This window comes from Phasianus colchicus, chromosome 22 (genome assembly GCF_987193195.1).
Source record: "Phasianus colchicus chromosome 22, bPhaCol1.hap1.1, whole genome shotgun sequence".
NCBI lineage: Eukaryota > Metazoa > Chordata > Aves > Galliformes > Phasianidae > Phasianus > Phasianus colchicus.
The window spans coordinates 2564750-2587783 of record NC_143457.1 but is presented as its reverse complement, the minus strand read 5'-3'; the positions used below and the strand labels follow the sequence as shown (position 1 = coordinate 2587783).

General features: G+C 48.5%; 1 protein-coding gene across 3 annotated transcripts in view; it reads right to left on the bottom strand.

Annotated features, from left to right (window-relative positions):
* Window positions 1–23034, bottom strand: part of KAZN (kazrin, periplakin interacting protein) — a 147162-nt gene that overhangs the window by 10799 nt on the left and 113329 nt on the right. The window contains exon 1 of one of the 3 annotated variants that reach the window (XM_031613524.2): window positions 1444–4320. The exons of the other annotated variants lie outside the window; for them this stretch is intronic. Coding sequence (XP_031469384.2) covers window positions 1444–1780 — 337 coding nt within the window. The 5' untranslated portion in view covers window positions 1781–4320. Of the gene's footprint in view, window positions 1–1443; window positions 4321–23034 lie in introns of those variants that run through there. 3 annotated transcript variants of the gene reach the window in all.

Below are 23034 nucleotides of genomic sequence, written 5' to 3'. Positions count from 1 at the left end.
CTCCCTATGGCCAAACCCCAATGCAAAAAGCTCCCACAACGCATTTTTCCTCTCATTTTTAACCCTATTTTTTTTGTCCTCTTCCCTTTTTGCTTTGCTGGGGGGGGCTCATCCCCACCCCATAACGAAGCACTGCAATTAATGGGGATGGAGGGAGCTCCCTCCTCGCACTGCAGCACCCGGAGCAGCCAGAAATCAACACCACTTAAACGTTTCCTAATTGACAAAAACTGCCGTTCGCACACGAAATAATTGGCTGTCAATTATTATTTTAGCTGATAGCATCCAACATCCACGACCCCGCCGCGTTCTCCACCCTTTTATGCTCCGAGCACCGATTAACAGACAATGCAAATAATCAGAGATTTTTTTTTTAATATTATTAATAATTTTCATTTAATTTTTGGAAGCATCCGTGGCGAACGCCTCTAACACTTGGGCACGGCTGCTTTTTTAAATCCAAGCACCAATTTCAACATTTCCTGGACTCGGTGATGAAAACCAAGAAAATATTTAGCTGTTAGTTCTACCTCGGCTGATAGCAACAAACTTCCAAGGTGCTGTCAGACCTCCATATATGCACACATACATGGGTACATCTCCCCCCTGGGACGGTATCAGAATGGTATCAGAGAAAAGCAGTGATTTAAGGACTTAGGGATGAGTCAAGCTCATACTTTAAAAGCACCCCATGGCTCTGATGGTTCTGGTTTGGTCTGACTTTGGGTACCTGGGGAAGGTTCACACATCCATGTGTGTCCCTCCCCCCCCCCCCCCCAGCAAGCACTAAAATGGGGGAAAAGCACCAAATTTCCAGGCTACGTTCCTTTGGAGAGCCCCAAACTCACTCTGACCTACAGAAGGACCCCAATGCCTGCACAAACCCACCGTGCCCACCCCCACCTTGCCACTGGGACGGCTCCAAACCTGCCCCCATAGCAGCACTTATAGGATAATCCTGAGGATGTGGCACTTTGCAGAGCCCACCCCTGACCACTGGGGCACCTCCAGTATCAGGATATAACCCAAACCCCACTAACAGCCATGCAGCACATGCAGGAGGGGAGGGCAGGAGGATGGAGGGGGTGGCACTGCTGTGATCCCCCCCCCCGGGCAGTCAGCCAGGGCATGGGGGGAAAACCCACAGAGCACTGGGGAAAAGCAGAGAGTCAGCGAGGGTTTGGGTTTTGTTTCCTCCTGCAGGGAGCGAAAGGAAGCAGGCAGAAAACAAACAAGGGAAGAAAAAAAGCAGAGAGGGACGGGATAGAAAGCAGCGTGAAAAAAAAAAAACAAAAACGGCCGAGAGAAAGGAGATTTAAAAACGATAAGAAAAATTTAAAAATAAATAACAACAAACAGCTACAAAACCAAGCGGGGACCCGCTCACGGAACCCCTCCTCCACCCTCCTCCTCCACCTCCCTGCCCCATCTCTGAGCTCTTACCCGTGGGATTCCAGCCAGCTCGTCCCACGTTCCCCAGCGTTCCCCCTCTCCCTGCTGCTGTCCCCCTCCTTGTCCCCACTCCCTGCTGCATGGCGGCCATGCAGGGCCCCGCTGGGCTCCAGCCTGATGTCACCCGCCGGAGGAGTGGCTTGTCCTGGTCGGTTAGGAATGTAAAGGAAGCAAAAAGAACCCGAAAGGAGGAGGAAAGAAACGTTGGGTGGGGGAAACTGAGGCACGGGAAGGCAGCGGCGCCTGTTGTTTCGTGCAATGGGTTGCACGTTTGATTTTCTGGGCTGCAGTGCTGTTTTATTCCATCGGTTTGGCTCGTGGGCTGCATCACGCCGAAGCTGAATGCTGGAATATAGTAAGGGTCTGAAGCAATGCTGCTGGAAATGCAACGGGGAAATGAACCCTGGGGCACCAGCACTTTTATTAGGGACGTGCTCAGTGGGCACGGTGGGGGTGGGCTGATGGTTGGAGAGGTCGTTTCCAACCTTAATGATTCCACGATCCAAGGCTGGGCTGAAAAATCCAACCTTCACCTGGCTCCTACAGCCCTGCACAACTGGGCTCACCACGAACTTCAGCCTCAGCACCATCCATCCCCCAAGGGCTGATCCTCTGCAGGACAGCAGCTGATGAAATGCAGTTACAACACAGGGGCATAGGTAGGGCTGGCAGGGGAAAACCCAGTGCTGGTTTCAGTTTCTTTTCCCGTTGGATTACATTGCTTCAAATAAAAGCATCAAGGAGAGGTTTCAAAACAAGAGTTGCTTGCTTTTCCTTTTTGTAACTCATCTTTTCTCTTGCAGGAACCCAGCACTGCTTGCTGCCTGCAAGGGTTTCATGTTCATCGTAGAATCATGAATGTTGAAGTCCTTTGAGATCACCAAATCCAACCCCAGCCCTTCCCATTGTGCCCACTCCCTGTGCCAACACATCACTGCTCTTCTGGGGAAGAAATTTTCCTAATACCCAACCTGACGGCTTTGCAACCATTGCTCAGAGCACAAAAAAAAAAATCCAAACCTTGCCTTCCATAGAATCGTTCAGGTTGGAAAAGAGCACTAAAATCATCTAGTCCAGCCATCAACCCAACACCACCATGCCACTAAACCACGTCACTCAGTGAAACATCTTCGTCACATCCCTACCCAGGACATTGGGTAAAATCATAAACATTGATCTTCCCCTCCTTAAAAAAAAAAAGAAAAAAACAGAACTCATAAAATCCATGTAAAGAGACAAAAAGCAGCTTTTACCCCCAGCCCTCCCCACTGACATTCACTTGTAGAACTCCATTGGTGACTACAGAGGACAAACATCACGGTGTCACTTCACGACGACAGCTCCATGTGTGCTGATTCCTGAACTCATCACACTTCTAATTTTTTTCTCTCTTTTTTTTTTTTATCACGAGAATTGTGGTTGTTATCACAGAATGTTGTGCCTAACGACTTCTGGCTTCCTTCGGATGTTTTCATTCAGCTGCTAAAACGCTGTAATGACACTGAGATAATGGCCCGCAGAAATAAATGATACAGATCATAATAGAAGGGATTTGGTTAAAGCAAAAAAGAAAACAAATAGAAATTATCCATCCTAATTAGCATTCACAGACAGCAGCCGGGGAAGGAAGGCAGGAAAGAAAGAAATCATAGAATTGTTAAGGTTGGAATAGACCTTTGCAATCATCAAGTCCAACTGTCAACTCATTACCACCATGCTCACCAACCATGTCATAGAATCACAGAACCACAGAATCGTTAAGGTTGGAAAAGACCTCTGAGATCATCAAATCCAACTGTCAACTCATCACCAACCACGCCAACTAAACCACGTCACAGAATCAGAGAACCACAGAACTGTTAAGGTTGGAAAAGACCTTTAACACCATCAAGTCCAACTGTCAACTCATTACCAACGTGCCAATTAACTATGTCAGAGAATCACAGAACCACGGAATCATTAAGGTTGGAAAAGACCTCTAAGATCATCAAGTCTAGCTGTCAACTCATCACCAACCACGCCAACTAAATCATGTCACACAATCAGAGATCAACAGAATTGTTAAGGTTAGAAAAGACCTTTAACACCATCAAGTCCAACTGCCAACCCACCACCACCATGCCCACTCCCCATGTCATTGAATCACAGAACTTCAGAATTGTTAAGATTAGAAAAGACCTCTAACACCATCAAGTCCAACCAACAACCAGCACATCCTTGGGCACGTTTTTTGGTAGGTCGTGTTGTGGGATCTGCCAGAACCCAAATCAGCAGCATGGCCCTGGGGATACAAAGTGGTCGTTGCAACAGCATGTCTTGCAGCCCCCCGTGCTGGCAAATAATTCATTGCAGCCTTCCAACAAACTGCACCTGCTGCAGAGACCGAGATGCTCTAAAACAGCTCTGAGCCCCCAGAATTAATATTTTCCTTTTAAAGATAACTGCTGGGGAAAAAGCACGGCCAATATAGATTCAACATGACTCTGGGCTTTCCATTATTCATTGAATCTCGCCCCACGCCGTGCTGCAGTGCATACATTACCATATATGACGATAAAGAAATTGCACAACTCCTGCAAACAGGCGATAAAGCGGCCGCCTCGGCTGCTCAACCACCACGCTGACAGGCCAACTCTAATAAGCAACGTGTAATTAAGTCTCTACACACTGAGGCTGTGCTCTTGTGAATGTTTGCACGGGACCGGTTGCATGCATGGAAGTGGCAGAACACAACACCACCTGCAGAGCTGAACCATTGCACGCTTAATGCAAAGATGTGTCCCCGTTCCAGAATGCACCAGGCTCATTTGCATCCTCCACTGCATCTGTGATTTTAATGGGGTTGAAGGTCGGCAGCTCGACTCCAAATATGGATGCTACTAACCAGATGTTGTTGCTTTTTTAAGTTGTTTTTTTTTAAATAATATATTTCATTTAGCTTTAGAAAGTTTCAAATAAACAATTCTATCGATCCCTCTTCATTAACCATGTCAGCACAACTTGATGATCCTTGGGGCCCCTTCCTACCACGCATGGGGTGGGAGCCCAGCACAAATACCCTTGACAACACCAACTCTGGCTGCCACCCCCTATCATCTTAGGGCCAGGCGTTGCAGCTGGGTGCAGACCCAACACAAACGATGGGGTGGCCATGCTCCTCCCAGCAGGATACAGAATCATAGAATTGTTAAGGTTGGGAAAGATCACTAAGATTATCAAGTCCAACCATCAGGTCACCAAGTTCAACCATCAGGTCAGCCAGGACAACCATCAGGTCACCAAGCCCAACCATCAGGTCACCCAATCTAGTCATAAGGTCACCAAGCCCAGCCATAAGGTCACCCAGCCCAACTATCAGTCACCCAATCCAGCCATAAGGTCATCCAGCCCAACTATCAGTCACCCAATCCAGCCATCAGGTCACCATGCCCAACTATCAGGTCACCCAGCCCAACCATCAGGTCATCCAGCCCAACCATCAGTCACCCAATCCAGCCATAAGGTCACCCAACCCAACTATCAGTCACCCAATCCAGCCATCAGGTCACCAAACCCATCACCCAGCCCAACCATCACGTCATCCAGCCCAACCATCAGTCACCCAATCCAGCCATCAGGTCACCATGCCCAACTATCAGATCACCCAGCCCAACCATCAGGTCATCCAGCCCAACTATCAGTCACCCAATCCAGCCATTAGGTCACCAAGCCCAACCATCAGGTCATCCAGCCCAACCATCAGGTCGCCAAGCACAGCCATCAGGTCATCAAGCTCAACCACTAGGTCACCAAACCCACCCATCAGCTCATCCAGCCCAACCATCAACCACACAAAGCAACGTGCACAAGACCCAAAACGATGCTACAAGACAATTTGGAGTTACCTGCAGAAATCACAACAAAACAGACATGGTGGCTGGGGTTGCTCCTTCTTTGCCATATGGGACTGCAAGGCCCCATGTTCCCCACCCGTCTGCTGCACCCACCCACGGATGTTCATAAAACAATCCAGAGCCATCCATCAGCTGGAGAAAGATGTGAGATAATGAGGCAAAGTGATCAGCTGGTGAGGCACCATGTGGGCTCCTCTGGGGAGGGACTGCTGAGGTCGGAGCCTCCTCCACAAAGCCTATTAGCTGCATTTAAACCAAAATTTAAAACAGGCGAGCTGAATAATTAAAAGGAAGAGTTAATGGCTCACGCTAACGGCTTCTGAAAAGCTGCTGTTTGTTAAGCAGAGCACCCACAAGAGAGGCACAGCCCTAAATGCACCCTCAATGCCACTGTGCACTGCTCCAAGGGGTGTCACACGCTGCTGGAAGCACCTGGAAACACCAAAACAGCCCAGGAAGATGCAGAAGGGAAGCAGAAAGCATCTCTTCACTCAGCAACCTGCAAGGCAGCGATTTAACCTTCAAGGAAAAAGCTCACGCTCGTTAAGCAACAGCCCTTATCTACAGGCTGGGGGCAGAATAATTCCATCGAGAACAATATATAACAGATCAAAATAACTGCAGTGCAGCACAGAGATGGAAAGCACGACACAGGCTGCTTCCTTGCTGCTAAAAAGCCAACGATCAACTCAACGGCGCAGGATGGGCCAGCAGTGGGAAGTGCCACCCATTCTGATGTTTGCAGGGCTGGCACCTATTTAACAGCCTGGCTCTAGTCTGGATGCTCTTGGTTTGATTTATTTCTTTGTGACTGCTCTCGAGGCATTAGCCAAAAAACGAAATGGTTACGGGGTGCTCAGGCTGAGACCACATCAGGGACAAATGCAATGGGATCCAATGGGCATCTTCTGCCTGCTCCTAGAAGACCCCAGAACATCCCTTCAAGTCCATGCCAAGGAACGTCCCTCTCCAAAGGACCACAGTAAGAACCCCAGAGGCATCTCTGGTCTTACAGATGTGCATTTGAGAAAGAATCTGGGACACATGGAGCAGTTTCACCTTCCTTGCCCCTAAACAGAACGCTTCCATGCATCAAATGATCAAATGATCACTCTGCTATAAAAGAAAAGCCACTATTTGGAAGCTTCACTTGGAACATCCATGGGTTTAGAGTTCCATCACTCCATTACAACCTCATCCCCACCACTGGGTTACGTCCATCTTTCTCCAGACCAAACCCTCCATCAAGGCAATGGAGACAGCCAACGACAGCATCTTCAGCAGGCATCTCCCAGGAGCTGGGGGAGCCCAGGGTCTGGCAAGAGGAGATGCTTAGGGAAAGCCTTATGGGACTGCATCACTCCCACCCAGCCCAGCAGAGCTCTGCACCAAGACAGAAAGAGCTGCTTACAGCTCCGAGCGTTGCGGTCAGCGCCTGCCTGGAATTAAGTGATGCACTAGATTGCAAAGTTAATAAAAGTGACAGGTTTTTATTAATCTCTGCTCTCTCTGCCAGGCAGCAGCTCCGACAAAGTTATCAGCGCTTCGCACCGGGTGTGGAGAAGCAGAACAATATGATGCAATTAAAATGGAGCTGCAGGAGCACGAGCAAAGCTTGCAGCATGAGCAGGGTACAGGAGGGCTCAGCATGCAGGGGCTGAGCTCAGGACTGCATCCCCATAGGATGTGCTTTGTGCTGCAGCTGAAAAACAGGTTGCCCAAGGAGGCTGTGGATGCCCCATCCCTGCAGGCATTCAAGGCCAGGCTGGATGTGGCTCTGGGCAGCCTGGTCTGCTGGTTGGTGACCCTGCACACAGCAGGGGGTTGGAACTGGATGAGCACTGTGGTCCTTTTCAATCCATGATTGCATCCAGGAGGAGAAGAGCATGCAAGGAAACACAGCTGAGATGGGGGGGGAAATACAGTATTTTTTGTTTGCAAATTCCATGAGACAGAGCAGTGATGCTTGCTGGAGGAAAGTTTTCAACTCATTACTTTTAATGATGTTTTTTTTCCCTGCTGTTTCCTTGCAGACATCTTCATCTCATGCACCTTCTGGAGCTCTGCCCTGTGCCGGGCACCTCCCCAGCAATAATATTGTTCTATTGGAGAGATAAGGCCAATAACAACAAAAACAAGCAAGGCAACGTGGGGATCTGGAATGAAAAGCAACAAAGGAACAAACGCAACGCAGCCATCGGTGCAAGCAGAAGCAGAGCATCTTCTGTACGCTGATATACACATAGAAATGCAACAGGTAGGGGTTGCAAAGGAGCAGCACGCACTGAAATGCTAAAAAAGCCCTCTTAGAAAAAGCTAATTTTGATTGTTTTGTGTGCATGAGATTCACCCTCGCACCGCAGCCCCTGCAGGAATCCAAATATTTGATGCCATCTGAAAGCAAACAGAACCGTCCCGAGATGACAGCTGAGAGGGAAACAATCTGGGCTCTGCGGGGAAGTTTTAACCTCCAAAATCTGTCTTGAAATTCTGGGTGTGATGACTGCAGGCGAAGGAGGAGGAAAATACAGCACACTGGTGCTGCTTCTGCCTTAGGATGGCAATGCTGGGCCGGATTCTGAAACAGCATTACTCCATTAGGGGTAATGCTATTCCAACACAAAAGTGCAGAGATGGCTTCCTTAAATCAATCGTTTCTCCCCTCAGCTCATTTCATTACACAGTGCTCCAATGGTCACGTTTCATAGGAATGTATATTTTCCTCCAGTTTTGGGTTTTGGATGACAAAAATGCTGTTATAGCAGCCCTTATCCCAAATATCCCCTTTTATGGCATCCCTTACCTGGAATATCCCATTATAGCACCCCTTGTCCCAACTGTAGCATCCCTTACTACAAATATCGTGCCATAGCATCCCTTACCCCAAATATCCTCTTTTATGGCATCCCTTATCCCAAATATCCCATTATAGATCTCTTACCCCAAATATCCCCTGTTATAGCATCCCTTATCCCAAAAATCTCTTTATAGCATTCCTTATCCCAAATATCCCCCTTTATGGCATCCCTCACCCCAAATATCCCATTATAGATCTCTTACCCCAAATATCCCGTTATAGCATCCCTTATCCCAAATATCCCCCTTTATGGTATCCCTCACCCCAAATATCCCATGATAGCATCCCTTATTCCAAAATATCCCCTTTTATGGTATTCCTTGCCCAAATATCCCATGATAGCATCCCTTACTCCAAATATCCCATTACAGCACCTCTTATCTCAAATACCCCGTTATAACATCCCTCACCCCAAATATCCCATTATAGCATCCTTTATCCTAAATATCCCACTACCCTCAACCCCAAATCAGCAAAGAGGCTGAGAACACTGGTTGCTCAGAGCCTGGCCCAACCTGCTCAAAGAACCAAAGAAGATCTCAAGTTGGAAGAGACCCACCAGGACAACCTTTGGCACCACCCTGAATCCAAACCCATTGCAAACTGCAAAGCTAACCATGCAAATGTGAACAGAAAGCCTTCATTTTAGATATCCAAAGGGCTTTCCCAGGGGGAAAAACAAAACATCCACTGCCTGTTTAGAAGCAGCAATGGGAAAAGCATAAGAAAAACCCCATTTTGAGTCTCAGCATCTCTTGGCGATGCCCATTTTCAGTCCTGCTGGGTCTGGGTCCTGCAGGCTGCTCTCCCATCACTGCTCTGTTTTCTGGAGGGGTTTCCAGTGCTGTTTCACTTCTGAATAATTCACAGTCCTCTCCTGCATAATTTATAGTCCGCAGAGGGTTTTATACACGGAGACATTTTAATTTAAACTATTTGAAATCAAAACCACATTTTAATTTAACACCCAGCACAAGAAGAAGGGGGGGGGGGAGAGGAGGAGAGAAGAGCAAGCATGCTTACCAAAATTCATTTCTTTGCAGGTTGAGCACAGGAACACAGAATCATAAAGGTTGGAAAAGAACACTGAGATCACCAAGTCCAGCCATCAACCCATCCCCACATATCCAACCACCTCCCCTTCCCCCAGCTCTGCTCTCCCACAGCCCCATCCCACCCAATTCCAACTGGGTGACTCCCACCCCCATAGGGTTGGTGTTTGTGGCCCCGAAACGATGCCCGTGCAACCACAGAACCATTAAGCTTGGAAAAGACCACTAAGATCCAGCCCAACCATCGACCCACCCTCACCATGCCCACTAAACCACGCATCCTTTGCTCCCCCCTCCCAAAGGAAACCATGCAAGGACAGCAAACACCGAGGTTCTAAGTTCAGCATCTACACACAACGAGCAAAAAATGCAGCATTTCAGCAAGGCTTGCAACCCTGAGCCTTTCAGCCCAAACATCTCCCAGAGAGGAATTTCCCTTGCAGTGAATAACTGCTTGTGCATTCTTTGGCAACAGCGCTCCATTAGCAAACACAATCTGTGTTTCTTCCTCGCTCATTTGTTTGCCAAGTGCCTCTGAGAGGAACAGCATCACCACTGCGAGATACCCTGCGGGCTCTGCAACCCAACAGGAGCTGCACACAGGGCTGTGCTGCAGGTGACTTCATTCCCAACCAACCCAGCAAAGCCCAACCTGCATGCAAAGGAGAGCTCCGTGCATCAGAATGGGGAGATGTGGGGGCTGGAGCCACACCGACGGAGCTGTATTCCCACCCTACAGGCTGAGGGTGCTCTGAATGGGGTGGGAAGAGAGGGCCAAGGTTGGTTTTCTTGGCCATCGCCGCAGCCAAATGGTACAAGAAAGGGAGATGCTGTAGAATGCGAGTATTAGGGAAGAATCCGTGCCAAGGGTGGGGAAAGAAAAAGTCATTTTCCTCACTGGTGTCCCGAGGCTGGTATGAGAGGATTTCCTTGTTTCTGTCCTGGCAAAGGGCTGGGGCTCACCTTGAGGCACATTCCCTGCAGGAACTGCAGAGCTTAGTGGGATTTTCACAAGCACCTAAGCTGGTTCAGTGCCTAAACCCCTTTGTATTTCGCTCCCCTCATAAATCCCAGCTCATTAGCATCATTAGCCACTTAACTACATCCCCATCCCAATGCTGGCCAATGCCAACTGGGGCAGGGCATCTCAATCCTGGGGGGCCAACCCAGCAGGCGTCGACCTGCGTTCTGTCTCACATCTCCTCTGCAGAACTGGGGGGGGGCAAACAGCAACTGAAGGCTGTTTGGGGTTGTTTTTTTTTTTTCCACTTCCACCCTTCTCACCTTATCACTGCAACGAAGGGGAGATTGCAATCTACAAAGCCTCTTTGAAACCAGCTCGCAGGGAAAGCCGTGCACTTCCTCCAGCTCTGTGCCAGCAGCTGCAGCTGGGAGGAATGCTTACAGCGAGGGGTGAGCAGGGTATGGAGCTGCACCTTGGCCATCTGTATGCTGGTTTTGGAAGCGACCGGTGAGAGGATGCACAACTGCAAGCTCAACCCATTGCACTGCCCATCCTTTGGGTACATCCACGCCTTCTCCCTTTTTGCAGGGATTTGCTGCAAGCAGCACTGGAAAGATGCGATCCCACGTCAGGACAAAGCGTGCACAAAGAACCCCAAACCCAGCAGTAGGAAATTAATCAAGGGCAGCACCAACAGATCAATAGCCATCAGGGCTGCTCATCAGCGTGCATCGACCGCAGCCTCCGCCTTCCTCCAATGGAAGCTGGGCAGCGTTGAGCCCACGCCGTCCACACGTTGCAATGCTCCTTAGCACCATGGCAGCTCCTCCCGTGCCAGCAAGCAGGGCAAATATTCAACATTTTTGGGGGAAATAAGGTTTGCAGCTCCCACACGTTGGTTGTGTTGCTGGGTTTGCTTTGCACGCTCAGAGCTGGAGGGCAGTGAGGCACGGAGCAAATGTGGGACTGCACCTTTCTGCCATCACTGTGCTGCAGGGAGGAAGGCAGCCCATAATTCAACCCGGCGTAGTTGAAATGTTCCCCTGGGTGCAGCAGGAAACAAGAAGAAGAAGCAGCAGAAAACCCAACACCCATGAGGTGAAAGCAGGGCTCTGTGCTCAGGGAGCATGGTAAGGCTGGGTAGCTGGATCCCATCTATCTGCACATGGATGCCTTTAAAAACAAGCCATATAATTCTATCAACCAAACCCACGGATGCGTTTTGTTTTCCCACACCTGCCCCATTGTTTCTGGTTCCCTTCTTTTTGCTGTACCTATTGATTCGGGCTGCTCTTGAAAGACCTGCAGCAGAAAGCTGATGTTGGCTGAGTTATTGCACAGTGGTAAAAGCATGCCTGGTGGCTGAAAACAATTTATTGGGGGGGAAAAAAAAAAAAAAGATAAAAAAGCTGCTGTATCATAGGGAAGGAGGCCACGCTTTGCTTTCTCCAGTGCAGCACACCAGGAGGAAATGTATGACATTTTCAATAATTCATTTCAACGAATCTCCGTCCTTCCTGCTTTCTAATGAAGGCTCCATGAGCAAAATCAATACAAGAAACATCGACTTGAGCTCTTAGTTTGGCTTCCAGGAGGCAATGAAGCTCGTCGATGGAAAGTTTCCTGGTCCTACAAGGGATTTTTGGAACACTGCTTCTACAAGGATGAGCAAACCCTGAACAAGGGCAGCCAGGAGAGACTGTGTCCACTATGGATGGGCACACAGCCTTGTGGCTATTGGCTAGAAATGATAGCATTTGTGGCCAGCACAGGCTCTGGGATGAGAAAGGAGGCTCCTGCTTCTGCACAAAGACCCCAAAGTTTCATGGGGATGGAAGAAGACCACAAAGACCCCATTAGACCCAAACACCTCTGCGCAAACATGCTGCACTTTGCTCTGCTCAACGCCATCTGCACGACTCCAAGCCACTCAACTTCAAGTCAACCTTTCACTTTGAGAATAATTAACACTGCAACAATGCTAATCACTCAGTTTGACCACAGCCCCAACAGGGATGCCCCTGTGAAAAGGCTCTCTATAACCGTGGCAGAATTAGAATCACAAAATCATTAAGGTTGGAAAAGACCACTACATCATAGAATGGCTTGGGTTGAAAAGGACCACAATGCTCATCCAGTTCCAACCCCCTGCTGTGTGCAGGGTCTCCAACCAGCAGCCCAGGCTGCCCAGAGCCACATCCAGCCTGCAGGGATGGAGCATCCACAGCCTCCTTGGGCAGCCTGTTCCAGTTTTCATAGATGGATGCTGGGGCTTTGTGAATTAGAAGCATTTCCCCACCGTAGGGTGGGTTTGTGTGTCTTCTGCTGAATATGCCCAAAAATGCTCACTGGGGTTGTGTAGAGCCCAGCCAAGCTCCAGAACTTAGCACGTGTGCTACAGAGGAAGTTTCCTTCTGCAGGATTCTGCAATCTAAAGCAATTACATCACTTAATAAATATTCCTAAAGATTATTTAGTGGTGGTGATGGGCTGATGGACATGACCAGGGAGGTTTGTGGGTGCCCCATCCCTGGAGGCATTTAAGGCCAGGCTGGATGTGGCTCTATGGTTCTATGAAAACTACTGCTCAAAGCACAGTGGGATTTACCCCAAAGCAACCAGGATTGCTGGTGGGGAAAGGATCACCCCAGGCTCTCCTCCAGGCAACTGTTGTGCCTCCGGCTGCATGGCCCCAGGCGTGCTCCTCACTGCCTATCACTCAGCTTCCTTTTTCTATTCCACTCTTTTAAAGAGAATTAAACTGATGGATGATGCAAAGATCCGATGCCCCAGAAAACCACACAAATAAATGCCATCAGAGCAACTGAAAGGAGAGGCAGGCTCATTTTGACACTAAGTGCTTTTGAGGCGAAGCTGGATTTTGCTCCTTTCCCTCAATTGCTGCAATGCAGTGCTGGTGTTGCCCACGGACAAACCATCTGTACATCTCTCCCCCCTCAGAAATGGTGCCTGTAGAGCAGCTGCACCACGAAGAACTTGCCCCTCATTCCCATCAAGGAGAGCTCCAGCACCAAATTAGCCCTAATCACAGTGCCAGGGCAGCAGGTCGCTCTCCCTGCCAACAAATGAGGCCAGTTGGGCATCTGCAGTTGCTCACTTGGCCACTAACCTGCTTTATAGCAATTAGGGATAATTAAAGCACGGCCCTATATTCATTACAACTCCAACCAGCCCGCTGACAAGGAATGCAGCACAGTGTGCCCCACAGACCTCAGTGGGAGGGCACAGGAGGGGAGAACCTGCCACGTTCATAAATCAAAGCACTCACATCCACCCCCATTGCAGGGGGGCAACGCAGCCCCAAGCACCGACCTGCCTGCTGGGCTGCAAGGCAAAGAGGATGCAGGAACACCTTTGCTTTGTGCAGTGATGGATTTGTAGGGCTAGGAATCCGCAGTCTGACACAGGAAATGAACTTCAGAACCTAGGGAATAATTGCAACAAGTAATAAAATGATAACACATCATCTGAGCAGGGAAGCGTTGGACCCCTGATCTGTCTGTCTGTCCATAGCAGGCTGCTGTCAGGGCAGCATCATGTTGGTGAGTCTGCACACGGGCAGCTCTGCTGCTCTGCCCAGACCTCACACTATGTACTAATTGCAAAAAACACCATCAGATCTCACTGCCTGTCAGCAGGGACCTTTTGGGATGGCAGTGACCTGGCTCCACCCCACATCATCCTTGTGCTGTTACTGCTGTTACGTCCTTGGTAGCTCTGCTTCTGCACAAATACTGGTTCTGCACGATCCCGAGGCTGAAAAATAACTTAGCTGTAAGTATTTAGGTAGCTCTAAGTATTTAGGTAAAAGAGAGCTCTTGCAATAGCGTGGATGTCCTTTGGTAAAGGTTATCAAAATATCAGGGTTCGGAGAACTGGGGCTGTTCCAGCATCTCTCCCTAATAACAAACACTGAAACAATCCTTTCCAGGAGCATGAGATAAAGAATTTCTTCCTCCAGCAGCAATAAATCAAAGGGCACTATCCAGCTGATGGAAATTGATTTTCCTCCCTTCCTTTGCACTTAGAGGAAAGCGGGGCCGTGGTGAGAGCTGATTCCTCAGGAACGATCTGTCCAGAAGCAGATGGGGAACATCCAGAATAGCAAGAATAAACACACAGCATTTGCAAGAAAAATAACAACAAAACAGCACTTGATCCCAAGCAGAAGTGGCTGGAAAACTGCTGCAGCATCACATGGATGGAGGAGAACCCAATACATTGCTCAGCTGCTTCCTGCCAACTGCAAGGAAGACAAGACCCCAAAGCACAACTTCCCCCTCCCCACCATACCCTGCCTTAGCCTTTAATAACTCATTATCGCATTACAAAGCCAAGGCTCACAGGATTATGGTGTTTAGTAATATTATAATGGATTTGAGCCTTCCTGAAAGGCTTTTGGTATTCCTGCTTTGCTCTGACCCCAGCCCCAGAGCTGGGCTTTGCCTTCCCATGCACTGAACAATGCACCCTGTGCTCCCTGTTTGCAAATGCACGTGCATTTAGGGAATGCAACAGTGGGAAACCAGAGATGCTTTGCTTATTCTGTGCTTATTCTATATGTGCGTGGTAGATCTAACACAGACAGGAGGGAATTTCACACCAAGGGAGGTTCAGCGGCCGCTTCCATTCAGCCAGAGAGATTCTCAAATCCTTTAGCAGCAAAATAAACAGCTTAGTGCAAACAAGAGGCTTAGCACACCAGTGCTGCTATCTCCTGGCAGGGGCTGAGCACTGCTCTGGTCTCTGAGCCCATCCCAGCAGAACCCTCTGCTCCCTTTGCACAGCCTGTAGGGCAAATGGCTTTGGCAAGGCAGAACGAAAGACAACATGTTTTCCTCCACCTTTTGTCAATTATAGCAGCAACCGAGTCAGAGCTGAGAGCAAAAGCATCACTTCTTATGCTAAATTGAGATCCATACCTGTATTTAAGCAGCAAGATGCACGCGGTGCATTTTTGCTATTCCTATTTAATTTCCAAACGTTTCCAATCAATGCACGCAGACAAGCAGAGCTCAGGAAGAAGGAGAGAAATGAGTGGTGAGACACATTGCACCACTGCTCCTCTGTCTTTTCCCAAAGAACTGAGAGCCCCCCATGACCCAGCATGGTACCACGGTTACACTTCATCTTCCAAAGCAATGAGGAGTGATTTCTGCCTCGTTAACACTCACAGTCCTTCTACCCCAGCTTCCCTTTCAGCTCTTCCCAATTCAACCCTCACGGATTTCATGTGACCTTAATGATGCACGAGCCCCAGCAGGGTCTGCTCTGCTCACAACAACACAGCCCTGCTGGGCAGAGTCAGCACATTTGCTGCTTTTTTTTTTTTTTTCCCCCAAGAATTTTGCAGCGTTACAGGAGCAGACAAATGACTATTCATGTTCCTGCTCAATAAAACATGAATTTGAAATTCCAGCAAGCAACGCTGCTTAAGAGAGAATGGATACTGCAGTGTAAGCACGAGGAGATTGCATTGCATTGTGGATATCCCATCCCTGGAGGCATTCAAGGCCAGGTTGGATGGGTTGGCAGCCAGCCCACGGCAGGGAATTGGAACTGGATGATATCTGAGGTCCCCTCCAACCTAAGCCATTCTATGATTTGCATGCTAACCTTCTTCCAGCCACGCTACTGAATGAGAAATGCCCAGCTCCACCGAATCTTACGTTGTCCAAACAGGTCCTAAAGGGCTGCTGAGGAATATCATGTTTAAAGAGTGATGTTAAAGACATCAGGGACAGTAAGGGAGGTGTCAGTGCACTGAGAACCGAACTCGTTTGCTGCGACTCTCTCTTTCTTTTGGGATAAAATTACACTGATTTAAAAAGCACATGAAAACTGGATTACCCCCTTTCTCTCGCCAAGAGATCGAATTAACTTCCTGCAACCCGCCTTGAATTCTCACATTTCACACTTGTGAGCTACTGCCAGGAAACTCAGGAAACTATTTCCTAGCTGGGAATGAAGTGATGCCCCGACAGCCAAGGACTGAGCCCTTGGCTTCCCTTCAACGTCAACACCCAACGAGCGTCTGGGAATAATGAACTTTGGAGATGTGCTGTAGGGTAACGACATGTTGGTCTGTACACCATCCCAGCAGGCACCCAAGGTCAGGGAATGGGGCTCTGAGCACTGATGGAACTGTGGGTGTACCTGCTTAGTGCAGGGCTTGGACCTGATGGCTTTTAGGGGTCCCTTCCAACTCCATCCATTCTGTGATTTGATGATCATCAGCCTCTGTGATGAGACCCAGTGGCCTCAATTCCAGGGTTTGGGATGAGATGGGATGCCATCTGCTTGTATACGTGCTGCAAAGCCAATGGGACGTGATGGAGAGCTGGTACTTGGTTAGACACTATGCCAGCTGGGAATATTTCAGCTTCTACAAGGCTGCGAGCTGCCTGCAGAGCCTGTCCTCTTGCCTGTGCTGTGCTTATGCCCCATAATAGCCCCCCCTCTGCTTTGAGTCTCCTTATGCAGGGAAAGCTCCCAGTGAAAGCAGTGGGAACCTCTTAATTGCCTCTGCTGCAATCAATACAAACAAGACTCAGTGATGCCAACTGCCACAAGAAGCCCTGACTTCTGAACAGTACAAATTTCCACTTCTTGCTACCATTTCCACTGCAAAAAAAAAAACACAAAAAACCAAACAAACCAAACCAAAAATCTTCAAAGTAAGCAGGCTCCATAAAGGCAGAACCAAGAACCATTGGTCCCACCAAACCCCACAGACCTCTGCCAATGACCCACAGCTCCAGCCCCAACCCAATGCCTCCCAAGTCCCTGCATGTTTCTAAAGGTCTTCCATTCAATATTACAGCCTCACCTGTGCTATTAGACCATCTGTTATCCTCATCTGTCTCCCCTTTTATAATTACTATGATCATTTGAACAAGGTAATTTGGCAAAGATGTCATTGCTTCCTTGTTTAACGTGCCTCCAGTGTGCCATCTCCAAAGCAGCCTGGGTGAGCCAGCACCCTCCATTATCTTACAGCCCTTCTGTGCCTGGCCATGCCATGAGGTTTGTCAGTGTTAACTATGCAACCCTCCTAAGACCCTCACACTCAACCCTTGACCCTCCATGTGAGACAAGGAGGTGATCCAAGACTTCACCAAGGACAGATGGTGTATGACCAATCTGATGTTCTCCTGTGATGGAGTGACAGCATCGGGGGACAAAGGGAAGGCAACTGATGTTGTCCACCTTGACTCATGCAAAGCCTTTGACGTGGTCCCATGCCATATCCTTCTTTCTTAATTGCAGAGATGTGGATTTGAAGGCTGGACTATTTGGTGGATAAGGAATTGGTCGGATGGTCAGGCTGCAGCAGCACATAAATAGGGAGAAGGAAATGAACCGATGACCAAACCTTGCTGCAGCAGGGACATCAGCCTGCTGGGACATGTGCAAAGAAATGCCAGAATCCCAAGGACTGACACCATGGTCTCCCCTACTAAGAGTGGGGTTTCTAACACAGCTCCATCACTGGGGCAAGAGGGTGAGGGATATGGCAAAGCAGTGCTAACCACAGGATGGGGCAGTGCTATCTTGTGGAAATGTGAACTGCTCAAATTAAGTTGATGGAGTTGTGTTTTTTTCATTTATATCAACGTATTTCTCCCCTTCCTTGGCTCCTGTCTAATCAGTTTCCAAGTTATGAGGAAAAAAAAAGCCCCAATGAATGGTAATCACTGGGTTAAACTGGGATCCTAAGTTTAATATACTTGCTCATGATACTTTCCTACAGTCTTTCTTCAGGTTTCAAATGCATTCACTTTCTGCTTCCCATAAATCCGAGCTTTCTTTTTAATCTCCTTATGATATTGTGGGAGAGGACTCCAATTTCATAGAAGGCTTATTTAAGACAATAACAGATAAACTCATTAAGCTCCCGTATAAAAGACTTCAGTGGAGCTGATGCCACGCGCCGAGCGGAGGGCTGCAGAATTGGCTTTCCATGCAGAGGAGGTTGCACAGCTCACTGAGCCCCATCCTGCTTGAAAAGCAGTTTTTAGATGGGCATGAAAAAAAGAAACAAAACAAAACCAAACCCAACGCATCTATGATGAGAAAAATAGGTGTCTTGGAAATTCTCTCTTTATAAGCTTGGGGAAGGGGAAAAAAGGGAAGAGCTTGGACATGGGATGGAAGAAAGGGTTTATTCCCAAAAATACCTCCAGGATGGCCACGGTGTGAGGGTCTGGAGGAGGCACGAAGCCCCCAGAACAGCTCCATGAAGCCAAGGAGCCCTTTCTTAGCATGAAACTCAACTCTGCAACTGCTTAAAACCCAACAGTAGTATAGGTGAAAGCCAACCATGTCAGTGCCAGCTGCAGGCAGTGACACCACCACGAAATGGGAAAACCATAAAGCTGTCCCAGACACACACCCCAAAGCCCTCACACACAAGGAACATCTGTAGGATGCAGGTTTTTCCACCTAAGAGGATTTGAGGTTGAGGGGCGAAAGCAAACAAAGCCATTTCCATGTCTTACAAGAGACGGCGAGCTCCTCTTGCAGGAGAGAAACTGAGAGCCATTCATGGCCAGCCGTGACTCTAAACACTCATGAAAGTGCTGCCATATGGCTTCAGATTTATTGCTTGTGTTTTCTAACTCGCACATCTGTTTTCTATAAGTAGCTGTCCAAGTCAATGCATCTCCCCTTCCCTCATGAACCGCCCAGGGAGCTTTGCAAGGACGATTTTCTGTGGCTTCAGCGTTTACCTGCTTAGTGGTCTCTACTCTGTCATCACGAAGATGTAAAATACTGCTCCAATATAACCCAAAGTGGGCGCTTTGAGGTACCATGGTCCTTGGAGAACCACGCTGGGTGCTTCCAAAAGCAAGGCACTGCTGACCAAAATTCTTCCCGTTTCCCTGCACTGTACTCATCTTCCCTTAAGGAGAATGCTGAATACAGGAATCTGGGAGGAAAGGGGAATTCCTCTAAGGAGAAAAGCAATAGGAAAAAGGCACAGAGCCAGCAGGGTCACAAGGAACTAATGAGACAGAGCAGACACCAGAGCATCCGGACACAAGGAATGCGTGGCATGCAGAGGGCAAAGAGGACCAAAACAACTCCAGAAGAGTTTGGTTTTTGTGGAGGACCACCAGAGCAACAAAATCTGCTTACTGCTTTGAAACTCCCTTTAATGAAGATCCAATCATTTTTCTTTTTCCCCATTAAAAAATTGGCCTCGACCTTGCTTTCTACCACAACTGCTGAACACGACCCATTCTGCCTTTGTTCTTCAGTGTTTGCAAGGAACCTATCAGCTTGTAATGAAGTGCTGGGACCAACGGAGTAAAATACTAGGGAGAAAGAAAACAGACAGGATGCATTTTGCTTCCAGACATGCGCAATTATGCAGTGAAGCTCTCTTAAAACAAATTAACGTGCTCAACTGTCCATTGTGCCCTCCAGTAGCATTGCAAGGCAGGACATCACCAGCTGGCCCTTGGGGAAGCGCTTTAGAAACCATGGAGATTGAAAACGGGAAGGTTAGAGGGCAGAGAAAGTGATAAGGGAATAAGTGGAGGCTGAAACGAAGATTGCAGAGGATATTAAAGAAGAAATAGTCCATTTACTGAAGAAATGAAAGGCCAGTGAAAGGAGACAGTGACCACTATGAAACGCCCTGAGTGGGTTTCCAATCCAAGTACTGACACACGTGAGGTTCACTGTGTTCCCTACCTCAAAAGGGGATCATCTGAAATGGAGATGAGGAAGGGCTGGAGAAAAGATGGGAATGGGAGGAGCAACAAGGCATGGAGGCATCACCCAGGGCTGGCAGGTGTCCCCGTGGTTGGATGTCCCCATGGCAGGATGTCCTATGGTTAGGATGTCCCTATGGTAGGACATCCCCATGGTTAGGATGTCCCTATGGTAGGACATCCCCATGGTTAGGATGTCCCTTCTCACTTCCCAGAACCATAGAATGATTTGAGTTGGAAAGGACCCTTAGAAGTCATCTAGTCTCTGCTCATTGTAAGGGAATTGGACATCTGTATCTCATGCATAAGGCTGATGATGACCCCAGAACATCTCAGCCCCCTCAGTTATCGTACCTCCTGCCCAGGTCCCCAACACATCAAGCAGAGTGGGTTGCTATTTCAACCCAAAACTGCAGAAAAGTGAAAAACCAAAACCAGAGCTCATGCTCCAATCCTGCCTGCTGCTCCCCAGCTGATGCAGCGCTGTGTGTTTTGTGCTGACGTGCACTGAGGATGGCTTAAAGGAAGGGAAAGAGAGAGCACAGACCTCGAATGCTTCCCTAAATCCACAGGACGGCTGTGATCGGTGCAACCATAACAGCACAGCCTACAGAGGACAGGCAAAATATTAAGCAGAATTAAACCTTAAAGGATGTTATGGCCCTTTGAGAAAAATGAGCCTGATTTCTTTTATCCTCCTGTTTTACAGCAACTTGGAAAGCACTCATCTTTAGAGCAGGCTCCGCAGTGCTCATTACATCAGGTGTTCAGCAGCAACTGCTCTTGTCTCAAACAAATACATAACCTAAATTGCAGCCATCATGCCTGCTATTGCCACCATACAGGCTCTATTTCAGAGCACTGTCCACCACGACGCTCATAGAAGAAATTAAAGACTGCTCCTGCAGCCAAAATTCAGATGTATAGGAAAAGCACTCACTTCAGACTAATGACCCTCCCTGCCCATCAGTGCTTCTGCTCTTTGAGGAGCTCTGTTTTCAGTGCTGCCTCACACGTCCTCCTCCAATTGTTGGAATAGCCAGTTGTTGGATGAGCCAATGGCTGGGTAACTATTGGAGGAGCACAACTGGAAGCTCTCCTTTCAGAACAGCTTCACCCCAGCAGCATCACAGAATGGCCAGGGTTGGAAGTGACCTCAAGGATCACGAATTTCCAACCCCCTGCCACAAGCAGGGCCACCAACCTGACATTTAATACCAGACCAGGCTGCCCAGGGCCCCATCCAACCTGGCCTTGAACATCTCCAGGGATGGGACAGCCTCTCTGGGCAGCATCTTCATGGAGACCAAGAGACACTTGGACTCAGGGCCTGGATAATCAGTTTTTTTGCCCCCTCCATTAGCCAAGATGTCCCTTCTATTGAGAGATGTCTGGGGAAGGATGTAGGATATCCTAACCAGTGCAGGCAAAAGGATGTATTAGCTGGCACAGACACCTTGCCATCTATAGATGGGCTGCAGAGAACAGCATAACGCAACCAGTCAATCAAAAAAAAAAAAAAAAGGGGGGGGAGGGGGGGGAGGGAATGATAAATCCAGTGTATTTACAAAACATACATATAAAAGCATAAAAGCAGCCCCACTTGTGCTGCATCTAGCCATTTCTTTTTGTTTCACCCCATCTGGACCTGCCCACCAATAACAGTCTGGGTACCCAGACAGCTCCTGCTGTGCTCGCTCAAGCATTGCACCCACTCCTCCCTCTTGTGCCACCCCAGCAGGTGCCAGCAGGAACATCTGCCCGCAGGGTAAGGCTGTCTGAGCACAGCCCAGGCTGAGCCCTCAATTATTGATGTTATTTGGGTAGTGATGTGGGGCAGCTCGGCGCTTTGCAGAAACGCACGAGGAAGATGTGACGAGCGGTCGTATCTTTATGGGCTTTATCCACCTCCACATCTGGTCAAAACTTGAAATTATAGGCAACTTTCTGAAACGGCCAAGAACTAACCCAGCTCTGCTCTCCTGCTTGGTGCTCATTTGCATGCTATAAATATTTATATTGCTTCAGCTCCCATCCTTCGATGACCAAAGCGATCGCATTTCAAAGGCTCTATATTTAAAGCACACCACACTCGGGTGGCAGCACTGCTTTAAATTTTAAAGAGCTCTGATGCTCTCCACGCACTGCAGATGTGCTCCACAATGCAGGAGCAGTCCCCTGCTATCATCCTCTGACCCCAGTGGGCACAGTGAGCAGCCCCCAAATGCTGTCATGGAATCACATGGTTGGAGGAGATCTCCAAGATCATCTGGTCCAACCATCAACTCATCACCATCGTGTGTTCTCAGCTGTGTCACAGAATCATACAGGATCTCTGAGATCACCAAGTTCAACCTCAACCCACTGATAACATCCAGTGCCACATCTCCACGTTGAGCACCACCAAGGATGGTGAGTCTGCCACCTGCCTGGGCAGCTGTGCCAATGCATCACCACTGTGCCAATGCATCACCACTCTTTCAGAGAAGAAATCGTTCCTAATACCCAACTTGAATAGAATCATTAGGGTTGGAAAGACCTCTAAGAACAGAAGGAGGCAGCACTCACTGCTGACTTTCCCAAATCATGACCCAGCTTCTCCATTCATAAATATTTTACCGATAAGAAATCGGCCTGCCAAATCTTAACAAGTGCTTTGATGAAAAATACAAAAAGCCTTTTCCATTAGTGCTTTTGATGTTCTTTGCATACAGAATAATGAAAGCGGTAGATTGCTCTTCTTACCCTCCTCTGTCCTTCCTCACTGTCAGCTTCTATCTGGCAGAGCCCAGAGAAAACGTAAGATTTGGGCAGGAGAAGCACATTCTCTGTGGCATCCTCATTCTTCTACTTCATGCACCTTGAGCATGGAGAATGTCACCAGGCTGCCCATGGAGGTGGTGGGGTCACCACCCCTGGAGGTGCTCAATGTGGAGATGGGGCACTGAGGGTCAGCAGGCATGGTGGGATGGGTTGGGGTTGGACTTGGGGATCTTAGAGGTCTCTTCCAACCTGAATGATTCTATGATTCAACTCACACCCAAGCCTCCATCGTGATTCAGTGGGAGGGGAC